The sequence below is a fragment of the Neodiprion virginianus genome, chromosome 2 (genome assembly GCF_021901495.1).
Source record: "Neodiprion virginianus isolate iyNeoVirg1 chromosome 2, iyNeoVirg1.1, whole genome shotgun sequence".
NCBI lineage: Eukaryota > Metazoa > Arthropoda > Insecta > Hymenoptera > Diprionidae > Neodiprion > Neodiprion virginianus.
Genome location: NC_060878.1, coordinates 14797554 through 14808924, shown reverse-complemented (window position 1 = coordinate 14808924; position 11371 = coordinate 14797554). Strand labels below are relative to the sequence as shown.

At 38.2% G+C, this 11371-nt stretch overlaps 2 protein-coding genes across 4 annotated transcripts; one reads left to right on the top strand and one right to left on the bottom strand.

Moving 5' to 3' along the window:
- Nucleotides 1-86: 86 nt before the first annotated feature.
- LOC124297423 (glycosaminoglycan xylosylkinase) lies at nt 87-2672 on the bottom strand. 2 transcript variants are annotated; one of them, XM_046748433.1, is made up of 6 exons: nt 2340-2672; nt 1842-2216; nt 1341-1641; nt 996-1264; nt 664-890; nt 87-580 (listed from the first exon to the last, which is right to left on the bottom strand). In XM_046748433.1, the coding sequence occupies exons 2-6, from the start codon at nt 2214-2216 to the stop codon at nt 352-354; spliced, it is 1401 nt and encodes a 466-aa protein (XP_046604389.1). In that variant the 5' UTR covers nt 2340-2672; the 3' UTR covers nt 87-351. The 2 variants fall into 2 exon arrangements, with proteins under 2 accessions (XP_046604389.1, XP_046604387.1); XM_046748431.1 differs by having other exon boundaries at nt 2366-2671.
- A 5203-nt stretch (nt 2673-7875) lies between these two features.
- On the top strand, nt 7876-11308 carry LOC124298811 (pre-mRNA-splicing factor 38B). 2 transcript variants are annotated; one of them, XM_046751328.1, is made up of 6 exons: nt 7881-8233; nt 8454-8734; nt 8980-9131; nt 9229-9639; nt 10179-10412; nt 10537-11308. In XM_046751328.1, exons 1-6 carry the CDS (start codon nt 8203-8205, stop codon nt 10601-10603), a joined length of 1176 nt encoding a protein of 391 aa, XP_046607284.1. In that variant the 5' UTR covers nt 7881-8202; the 3' UTR covers nt 10604-11308. The 2 variants fall into 2 exon arrangements, with proteins under 2 accessions (XP_046607286.1, XP_046607284.1); XM_046751330.1 differs by lacking the exon at nt 10537-11308 and having other exon boundaries at nt 7876-8233; nt 9229-9652; nt 10179-10316.
- Nucleotides 11309-11371: the final 63 nt, after the last annotated feature.

The following is an 11371-nucleotide window of genomic DNA, read 5'->3' as shown; positions in this document are numbered from 1 at the left end:
ATTCTTATTTCCGATTCCTAGATGATATTCAAACAATCTCGAATACCGTGTATCTTACTTAATTTCAATTAGACATGTGCGAGTTATTCAGAAAACACGATGTTTATTCATAAACTTACAAGTATATACCACATGTTCGTAGGATGTAGCATACTAAGCATTCTAAGACTGTATTTTGACAATAAAAACACTCACAGTAAAATATCCTTCAAATTCGTAATCGAAAACTGTGTATAATTCGCTAAAAATGTCGAATTCGATTGTAAAAGCTATTCTACGACATTTTTTTCCATTATGTTTGGAAGTTTTCGTTTCAAGTTAGATTTTCTTGTCTTTGAACTAATTGTCAAGCTACCTGTGGTCCAAGATTACACTTGTCGGATACTTGTTTTGCTTCAGACAATGTTCCACTGTTGCAAATACGGCTAAGAGTCTTCTATCCATAGCATTCAAGTGAGCATCTGTGATCAGAAGAGAAACACTAGCTAATCTTGCTTCATGCTCCAAAAGTTGTCTCAAGGATTTACTCAAAGCACCACCACTCAGTAGTTTTAGTCGATTCCACGTTGTATTATGAATACTGTAATGCCAATAATTGAATTTTAATCCTCAATATTGGTAGAACTTGATGAAAGGTATGGAATTATTATGCAGATTACTTACAGGCAGCACTGATACAGAGGTGCCAATATATCAAAATGATCGACATCTGGATCCCCCAAACTTTTTCCATTATCAATAAGCAGAACTGCCGGATTATGAATGTTAGCTTCAACAAGCTCATAGTGGTGTCGATCGCCATTATCCATGAGAAAATCAAAAATTGCCGTATCCACTAAATCTAGCAGTCTGCTAGAAGTTTTAACTGAATAGGTTTTTGTCCCCTTGACCTGAACATGGAAATTGAAAAGATTTGTTGATGACGCAAAATCTTCCACAGATGCTTTTCGAAAGAAATAGTGAAACACAAACAATACTCCCAGAGAATAACTAACCTTATCACAATAGTTGTCATCCATCTCCCATGCAGCAGCCTTATTTTTTTTGTAAGTTCGTTGCCAAGGATTCCGATGTTTGGAGAGTTGGAAGTCATTTGGCAACCATAGAATCAGCACACCTTCTAACAAATCGTCTATGCCACAGATCGGATCTTCAGGTGAGCAGTAATGACATATTCCATAGAAACAAATATTGTTCCCTTCCTGGTACATGGTATTGAGTAACTCGGTTGATGCCTGTTTTCTGATCTCCTCACTAAGTTTCACTGGATAAATAGAATAACAAAGATGCAACTGCACCTTTCAATCTTTTGAAAAGTGCAGGAAATAAAATTCACTTACATTTTCGTATGACACAAATAGGCACCCGTCTGAAAGACAATAGAGAAGACAAGTGAAAAGCAACAACTTCCGCGTTGTGCCTATCCTTTCCGTGATATACTGGCCCTTTGATCAGAGTATCTCTATTATACCACATTGGCTTGAACAATGCTTTGACACCATGATTTAAAGTAAGCATCAGTTTTAGTTGAGTTCCCAATAATGCATTTTCTGCCTTTGTGATTTTGGATGTTCTTAGAGCATGTAAAATGGTCCCAAGTTCAGGGGCTGTAGGTGGAATTAGGTGATCGGCGTCTGGCCACTACAAAATTATAAGTCATATGCAATGGTCGGCGAAAGAATATTTTATGTATATCTTTAGCCAGCTATTGCTTGTATCAAAAGATTTTAGACATTCAATTATTCACTTGTGTACCAGAAGAGTTTCATGGTATTTAAGCGTCAGCTGTACAATCTGAATAATTAAATACACACATAGCAGCTCACAAGCAAAATACTAACATTACGTTGAGGTATAACCCAAATGTCCTCCTGTACATTTGGCACTATCTTCAGCTCTGCTAATAATCGATCCAAAAGTAAAGTATGGTTGGCATTTGGCTTGAAGTACTTGGACGGTAGCGTTCTCATTTCTAGTTTGATTCTCTTTTCTGCATTAATCGACGAGGTACGTACATTCGAACCCTTGTTAATTTTCATCTTTGTAACAACAGCTCCCTGTTCTTGTAATTTGTGGATGTCAGAATTTTCTGGATATTTAGTGTTACGCTTATGTGGAGAGTCTTCAATTATCATTCGTACAAAGTATATGTTTACTGTCAAAACAAGCACCAAAAGCCCACCGAGAGCAATGAGAGCACAGCGTCGACCAATCATCTGTAGGTAAAAAAAAATATTTCTAAGCTATAGGGTTTTGTTGTAGATTATAACCTCAAAAAGTTTCATGGTAATCAAAATCGAATAAAGACATTTCTACAGAATGCAAAGTAATAGTATTACCTTATAATAATTGACCACAACTTTACCTTGATCTAAAAAAGCGCATTGGCTTCATCATTTAAGAGTTCAACTTAACAAACCCATAATATCTACAAGGTTTTCGGCGGCACTTAGGTGCCGCCATTCTTTTAATATAGAAGTATTAACTAATGTATTGCAACCCATTCAAAGAGATTCAAATCCGCATTGTTTCTGTCTTGTTTCCTTCTTGTTCTTTCTTCGGCTTTTAAATTGTTTACGACATTATCCTAAGAACCCGTTTAAAAGATGAAGCATACGGGTTTCGGCCTTCGGCCATGTGACCAGTGCCATGTGAGTCATATCTATTATTTAAGGATTTTACCATATATATCAGTGATTTAACCCAATTCAACTGGATTTTCACGTGCAGTAAACAACTGGATGCAGCATGCTCTGATTGGTCAATTCGCAAAATCACCAAGTATGAGACGTCACCAAATGGTTATGGATAATCACCAAATGGTGATTTTGGTGAATTAACCAATCAGAGCACACTGCATTCAGCTGTATGCTGTATGTAAAAGGCCGTGTTCGTAAATTGACTGACAGTACTGAAAATACCCTAGGACAGAGTCAGAGCTATTCACGAACTTGGAAGCGCAAAAGAGATGAAAGATTGCTGACAATACTGTCAGTCAATCTTCGAACACGGCCAAAACCTAGCCTTTAAGATGCAATTTTCACGTGTAGCAAACAGCTGCATGTAGCAACAACAAAATGCTCTTATTGGCTGCTTGCTACGTACGCGACGGGAAGGCTTCTGTTATGTGCAGCAAAACCAACTGCTGTAGAAGGTAGGTTCATTTCTACTTTGAACAGCAATTTTCATACATGTATGTATATACAATACATAAGATACTGATGAAAACACCAGAATCATCGACCGATCAGACTATTTTCGCTGCTGCTATGCATCCAGCTGTTTGCTGTGAGTGAGAAATCAGCTATAGACTGCGTTCCATACATTCGATGATTGGAAAAGCAGCTGAATCAGTCAGTGCGGTCAGTACCTACTACAGTGAAACTTCTCAATAGCGGACAACGTCAGGACCGGAAGCCTTGTCCGCTATATAGGCAAGTGTCGGTCATTAGGAAGTATTTTTTTCATTATAAATTCTTGCCAGGAATTTCTAACTTATCTGTTATAAAGAGATGTCGATTAGAGAAGTTTTGCTGTATAGACGGTGACTTAGTTTATTAATATATAACAATAATAATAATAATAGGTAACGTACAGTGACCTTCTGATGGAATATTACCTAACGCTTATTTCCACCGTAATCTAGAATCCGAATAGTAGATTCCCGGATGATTACCAAATTGCAAGTGGTCTTACCTTGGAACATTTACTACTGCAGGTAGCTACCCCTAACCATAAGCTTATAAAGATAGACTGAGCGCTCCTATAAGAGGCACTGAAGCTTACATATAAATGCCCCTACCGTTGACTGAAGATATATAGCCTTTTAGGACTTTTCGTAGTCGAAAATGTCCTATATTGGAGGTGCAACTCAATTCGATAAGCGGTCGGGACATAAAAACGACGAAATCTCATGTTACTATCGCTCATTGTGCGTGCCCAGATAGTGCAGAGTCGAATATTATTATGCCTACGGAATGACGAACGGGAACAGACTGAAATATTCACACATGGTAATACCGTATGGACGCCGTGCACTTTTCAAGTACGCAAATCCTTTTGGGCCAAATTCAACAATGCTAATCTAACTCGATCGGATCAACAAAAACTATTATCTGAAAATATAATTAGTGACATATGTCGATACAGACAAAAATATACTTAGCTTAGATAAGTAAAGAATATAATGAACGGTAAAAGAGACAAATCAATTAGTTGAAACAGACAGAAGATTTGATTAGCTAAAACACGAAAGAGGTTTGATTAGCTGAAACAGTCAAAGGGTTTGGTTAGCTGAAATGGACAAAAAGTTTGATTAGCTGTAATGGACAAAAGGTTCGGTTGGTTGAAACAGACAAAAGGTTTCATTAGCTGAAACTGACGAAAGATTTGATTAGCTGAAACGGACAAAAAGTTTTATTAGCTGAAATAAACAGCCGATTCGATTAGCTGAAACAGACAAAAGGTTTGATTAGCAGAAACAGATGTAGCTGAAACAGACAAAGGTATGGTTAGCACAATCTCGTAAGTCCATACACTAACAAAAAATGGGTAGAGTTCAACATGATATTCGCTTTAATATTCGTTGCTGCGATTATTGATTGTATTGATGAATGGAAAACATTCTAGATTTTTTGAATCAATAACTCTTTCAGCTTTGAGTTATTAAAGTGAATATCTTTTCCGACTGAACATTCCATGGTTCTCAATGCATTTGTTAAAAAAATTGGTTTCGTTGCCCTGAAACAGAAAATAATACGATCAGTTGAACGAGTGTTTTTGTAGATTCAAGATATATTTCATAAATACTTACGCCAAAATTTTCCACTGTCACAATACACTACCGAGATTTTCGTACCTGCGCGTTGAGCGCCGGGTTTCAAATGACGCGCTGTCTCTCATATCTGAAAAGTCTCCGCGCAAAAGGCGCCGTGGAACTTGAAAACTTTATTATTCGTAAAAAAATTAACCGAAGAGCTGAAAGATCAGCACATCGAAAATGCGTAACTCTTTTATATACGGTTTGCAAAATCGAAGCTTAAAAAAACGTGTCTGATGCGCGTTATTAATTTACGCGCAAAAGGCTGCGTCCAATTCTCATGATTACTGTACGCGCAAAAAGGCGCGACTGATTAAACTATCAAAAAATTTGTATTATCTAGGACTTGTTCCACAAATTCTGTAGAAACCCAATCCGCATGTGCATCTTTTTGAATTAGATACATTGCCATGCGGTTTGTTGTTCTCAGATTGAAAATCGAATCGAAATCGGGACGGAGGTTGAAGGGCATGCATTATTGTGTGGCGTGACGGCCAGCGGTCCTCTTCGACGCGAAGTCTTCGGGCTCAACATCTCTCCCCATCTAGCGTACCACGGAACGCGATAGATGGTCCAGAGATGCGTTTTGCCCATTCAGACGATCACAAAGATCAATTCAATGGAATAATGATCAGTAGGGACTGAATAATTGAATTGAATAACGATTGAAAAATGGTTGCAGAGTGACAAGAAATGGTAAATTTAATCACATTAATATTCAAATGCTTATAAACGGTTGAGAGACTCGAACATGGAGTCGTTTGGGAAAAAAATGTCTGTGATCGTTTGACGCTGTGGATTACAAAAGTTAGTAACACCACGGTACATCGCGACCTTCCTACCCTTGCCTGTTTCCCAACGGAACGACCCAACGGAAAAGAGAGACTCACGCACACATGTATAAACCCCGTGACGGATCTCAAAACATCCACCTACCTATCCGGTTACCTATATTCGATCTAAACGATTGTCCATTTTTTCCAACACACATCATTCTTCATCATTTGCGCCGTGGTCACTGACTTACATTTTCGTTGGTTACCTGTTGGAAGTAAAATGTTTTTGTATCATAGTCTGTCCACTCAGAATACAGTATCGCGGTTGTATCCCGCCAACTCTAGTATTGTATGTAGTATTTTAGTAAATGTTGGTAGACTATCGGTACATTGACATTTTTTAAAATTGATTAAAAACATTCTGTATGCCAATTAGCATTTTTCTAAGTGAACTAAACCTGCAGTTGATCATTACTTGTTGGCGGTTAAAAGATTGAAAATGATATATAATATAAGATGCAATTTGATTACGTTACGTTATGCCAGGCTTTGGAATTTTATCGAATTAACAGTATTGTGAATAATTGAATACGTTCAAACCTCAGGTGAACCCACCACTTAAACGGCATCATCGGTAAATTCTAACGTAGATTATTACATCAGTTGCGAAACACAATTCGATCTCGCGAGTGCCGAGTAAGCGATGGTTACCTGTTGCGATGCTCATTCCACTTTTAGCAACGTGCAAAATATCTACTGTAAGTAAGCTACGATAAATTGAATTGCGAAAAAAAATTATTCGACTGAAAGTCAAACACGTTGTGATCGTGAATGAGCCTATCCATGCAGCTAAGAAATCAAAGATTCGTTCAACATTTGTTACCGCCACGCCACGTGACACAGGAATCCCAGGGAAATACCCATAACCCAAGACGTGCAAACTCACCAATATTGCCGAGAAATAGAAAAGTTACTTGGAAGTCTCTGCTTAAATCTGTGAAAAATAAAAGAGAACACTTGGATTAATTTAGCAAATTGGCTTTTCAGTTTTCAAATTGGTTATTACTATTGCCCAGGTTCATATTTATGCAATGCATTTATTATGCGAGAACAAAAGTTAGACTTTAAATGCACTATCTTGAATTATCAATTAATAATTCATTAAGTATTGTTACCTGAACTCTGGGCTGCTCCAAACTTTTACATGTAGCATTTCTTGTAGCATCTCAAGTTTATTGGTGACGCGATGCACTTTCACATTATTCAGATCTTCAATAATCTCTTATAATCCAAAAATCCGCACCGCAATAACACTCGATTCTACGCTCACTTTTTGTGCTGTAGCTATCTGATTGAATCGACTGAATAAACTTACTAACAATACAACTGCGCATTTGCCGAATATCAGCCAAAAAACTAATAAAATTGACACTCGGCGCATAGACACAAAAATAGACATCACTGAAATTTGAAGTTACATGAAAGAATGAAAACTCGGGACACGAAGTTCACCGTCAATGTTCGCAGGATGTTTTTATTTCAGTAACTTGGTTTTTCGTTAGCCTACACGCTGCTCCTCGTGTACTATTCACAGATGAGTATGATGGAAATACACTGATCGAACAACGTGACACAACCTGAAGAACGCGGTCTGAATGTTGAACCGATACTCAGAATACGCGATTTCGGTTCGATTGCTCGGAAACAACTGATCCCGCACGGCGTTTAGTTGAGACTTAAGTCAGTTCTCTGAAGGACAGAACATAATAATTCTCCCGCTCTCTCTGTTGCTTTTCCCGTAGAGTGGGGGAGCTCCACGCGTCTGTCTGACTGTTCTTTCTCTCTCGTGGCCCCTACTCCATGAGTAGAGTGACAGAGAGGGCGAGAGAATATTATTATCTTCTGCCTTTTAGAGAACCAATTCAAATCCATTCACGGGACACTCACATCGTGCGGTTTACGCTCTCTTTCATATATCTCTATAGTCTCAACGGCCGAGTGAAAATATAACGTAAACTACGTACAACGCGATCTAATGCTTAGAGGTTTGCCGTAACGTGCGACGTCAGGCGAAGTTTGGTTCTCCGACCACTTACCGTAGTGAAAGAGAGAGAGAAGAGAGAGAGCGCGAGATATATATCCCCGGGTTACCCTGGATACTCCGTTTCTCTCACTCTGCTTTTGATTGCCAACCACTTTGTAGAGCGAGAAGGACAGGTTATATGTATTCGTGGCACACTGCTCTATCTCATTGTCAGTCCTCCGCTGCACTTTCTGTACACGCGAGACTACCTCCGTTAATATATGCTCTAAGCCTAAACGAATTCACTTTCACCCAGAGTGCTTACATCATTTTTACACAACACAACTATCTGAACCGCATCTGTTTTATCTATGCTCGAAGGCGTTGACGTTGTTCTCGTTTCCGCAAATGCGTGATTAGAAAGAATGAGGTAAAATAGTTTGAGTTGCAGTTCGTAAACATTGTGGTTGTAAGTTGTAAGCAGACTGAATTAACGTCGGTAAAGTTCACGGTTGATTCTTTTAAGCTGTAGGAATAGTATTCTTTCATAAACTACAAATCTTCTGCGGTATCTGCAGAGTAACATGCAAACTCAAGAAGCAGAGGGGAATGATGGTAAGTAGTTTGGTTCCTTTCCTTTCGCTTACTACAGTATTATAAGAATTGGTTTATCAATTTTGCCCTAACCTTCTCAGTTCAGTTATTCAAAATAGACAAGCTGTACCGATATGATTTGCTTCTTAACCTCTATCAAAACTCATCTCCATATTACACCTCCATTACCACGCAATTGCCGAGTAAAAATTAGAAATCGTGCTCTTCCTGATCATTTTAGGATCTCCATGGAACAATTCGAGTGGATGTGAAGAAGATCGAAAAGGAAACCCAAAAGAGAAAAAGTCCAACGTTTTGCCACTATGGGGCAACGAAAGATCTATGAACTTGAATCCTTTGATATTGACAAACATACAGTCGTCGCATTACTTCAAAGTAAACTTGTACGAGCTGAAAACCTATCATGAAGTTATCGACGAAATTTATTACAAAGTAATGCATCTGGAACCATGGGAAAAAGGAAGTCGAAAGACAGCAGGCCAGACCGGCATGTGTGGAGGCGTGAGTATGTTTTTAGGGCCAATTAAAACGATGTTTGCATTTCGATTACTTTATTTTTGCACAGCCAAATTTCATAAACTTACTTAAGGTTGAACAAGTTTAACAGCTTATACAGGTCACAGGCGTTGCAGCAGGAGGGACAGTATCGACAGCTTACTGTTTTCCCTACAAACTATTCACTTACTTTAGATTAACCAAATGTTACAAACTGACTTAAGGGTGTGCAAATTTAGCGGTTTATGCAGGTTAGAGGCGTTGGAGCAGGAGGTATAGTATCGACGGCTTACTGTCTTCTGTACAAACTATTTACGCTACGATTAACGAGGAAACAATTGAACGGGCTCATCAATCATCCAGACTCCCCGTACATTCGTGCCCTTGGTTTCATGTATATCAGGTATGAAGAACAAACGATCAGTTTTGCAATATTTCGTGTTTGCTAATGAACAATTTTCAAAGTTACTGATCAAGTTTACTGGTAATGACACGTTCAGATACACCCAACCACCAGCTGATCTGTTCAGTTGGTATGATGAATACCTGGAAGATGCCGAGGAAATTGACGTCAAAGCAGGAGGTGGTCAAGTGATGAAGATGGGTGATATATTGAAACAGTTTTTAACCAAGCTTGAATGGTTCTCAACGCTTTTCCCACGGATACCTGTGCCAATACAAAAAGACTTGGAACAAAAGCTAGGGGAAAGGTTTCCGCAACAAACTGTGAACACGCGTAACGCTAAGCCACCCATAACACTGAATAATCATGGAAAGTACAATAGTAATAATAGTAATAGGAAAGACAACAGAGGTGGATGTACAATGGTACGAAATCAACAACCTAGACACATACCAGATAATGAGGCACAGTGGGGAGAGGCTGAAAGAGCGAGCCACTGGCGAGCCAGGTGCGTCTACGTGGTATGACTACAATCACGTTATTAAGTATTATAATTACTTTAAATTTTTGTTGAGAAAAATAAGCTTTCCTTTCATCAGCTATTACCCATGTTTTATTTTAGTTCCATTAAATGCGTCCTTTAAATGTAGTCCAGTTGAATATTCTTTTCATATCTTACACTGCATTTGAGATTAGAGGGATGCTACAGGTAGATGATGTTATATGATATGACACAGGAATTATACAGATGTATCGGTATCTATCTTTACAAACAACAACTTGTACAACTCTGTCATTTACCTGTTTTGGTCATACTCTAAAGCATCTTAAAAGATGAATCGTTGCCACCAAAGGAAAACAGAAAAAAAACAATTCAACCGTTTTCTCTTTTTCCTAACTTTTAATTCAGACCTAACTGTGGATTCATCATTAAGATACTTTTTCTAATGCTGAATATGGAAGTTGCATCACTTGAGAACTGTATGCTTAGTTATTTTGCACACAAATTCACCTATGGCTACTTCCTTGATGGAATTATTGTTTCAGGTCTAATGAGGAACGCCGAGAAGACCGTAAAGATAGGTATCGAGATAAAGAAAGGGAGAGAGAGCGGGAGCGGGAGCGACCGAGAGAGCGAGAGAGAGATAGGGAACGAGAAAGGCACAGTAGACGTTCTACCAGCAGGGAGCGATCTTTCAGAAAACAGAAGGACCAAAGGAGTCGCAGCAGGGATCGACATCACAGAGAAAGAAGTCGTGACCGTCACAGGCACAGGGATAGGTAATACCTGTACATTTTAATTCCGAATCAAACCGCTCACTTGAACAATAAAGTTTTATTGAAATTGAATTGCATATGCAGCATGTCTTCTAATCCTTACAATTAAGTCGATCTTATATTTCAGGCGGAGTTCACCTTATGATTACGCAACTGAGCTTGCTAGGGAGAAGGAAAGGCAACGAAGAGATTAATGTTACAAGCCCTTATTGGATTTAATATAAATTTGTTTGTACGAATTTAATGGTTATGAGAATTATAACCGAGCCACTTCTACAATATTCTTACTGTAGCTACCGAGTTCGGAAATTATACTCTGTTTATGCAACTTTCTCCGCAGGCTAATTGGCAAAAATAAATGATATTTTCGAACTGTGGAGAATATTTCAATCCTGCATATTATTCATATATGCAGATGATGTTCCAGCGAAACCTAACGGATTATTCTGGAATTGTGTAGTTTGGAAATTGCTAATTTACAGATTAACTCCCGGATCAAAAATTACATATCTAACGAAGATGTGATGGGTTACAATCAAAATTCTTCAGTATGTTCGTTTTGGAATCTACACCACCCAACCAAGCATCAAGAAACAATGAGTTATCTGATTATTGATCATTCTTGACCAAGTTTAGTACATGAATTTTTTTGGAATTTGCGACTTCGTAAAAACTTCGCTATCATTTCGGTTGTCATTAATTCGTTAATTCAGAGCATGAAACGCGCTTAGACTAGAAATATTTCCAAACACTGCAGTGTGTTTGGAGTGTAATTTCCAACCCAGCTCCTACTAATTACCATACCAACAAAATTGGTATTAGCCTAAATTAGTTGTAATATATCCACAATGTAGTTCAACTTGTTTTGTATGAAATAAAATTGACGTAAATGAAGAATTTTAATATTTTAATTGTGTACATAAACTGCTTGTGACCTTGTTTCTCCGAAATAAGACTACGTT

Excerpts from the sequence above, each read along its gene's own strand:
- LOC124297423 (XM_046748433.1), bottom strand. The coding sequence starts at position 2,216 with ATGATTGGTCGACGCTGTGCTCTCATTGCTCTCGGTGGGCTTTTGGTG. Across the intron at positions 1,265-1,340 it reads TATTTGTGTCATACGAAAAT|TGAAACTTAGTGAGGAGATC; the intron begins GTAAGTGAATTT and ends CTATTTATCCAG. Across the intron at positions 581-663 it reads CCTCTGTATCAGTGCTGCCT|TATTCATAATACAACGTGGA; the intron begins GTAAGTAATCTG and ends TTGGCATTACAG.
- LOC124298811 (XM_046751328.1), top strand. The coding sequence starts at position 8,203 with ATGCAAACTCAAGAAGCAGAGGGGAATGATG. Across the intron at positions 8,735-8,979 it reads AGACCGGCATGTGTGGAGGC|GTTAGAGGCGTTGGAGCAGG; the intron begins GTGAGTATGTTT and ends CGGTTTATGCAG. Across the intron at positions 10,413-10,536 it reads CGTCACAGGCACAGGGATAG|GCGGAGTTCACCTTATGATT; the intron begins GTAATACCTGTA and ends CTTATATTTCAG.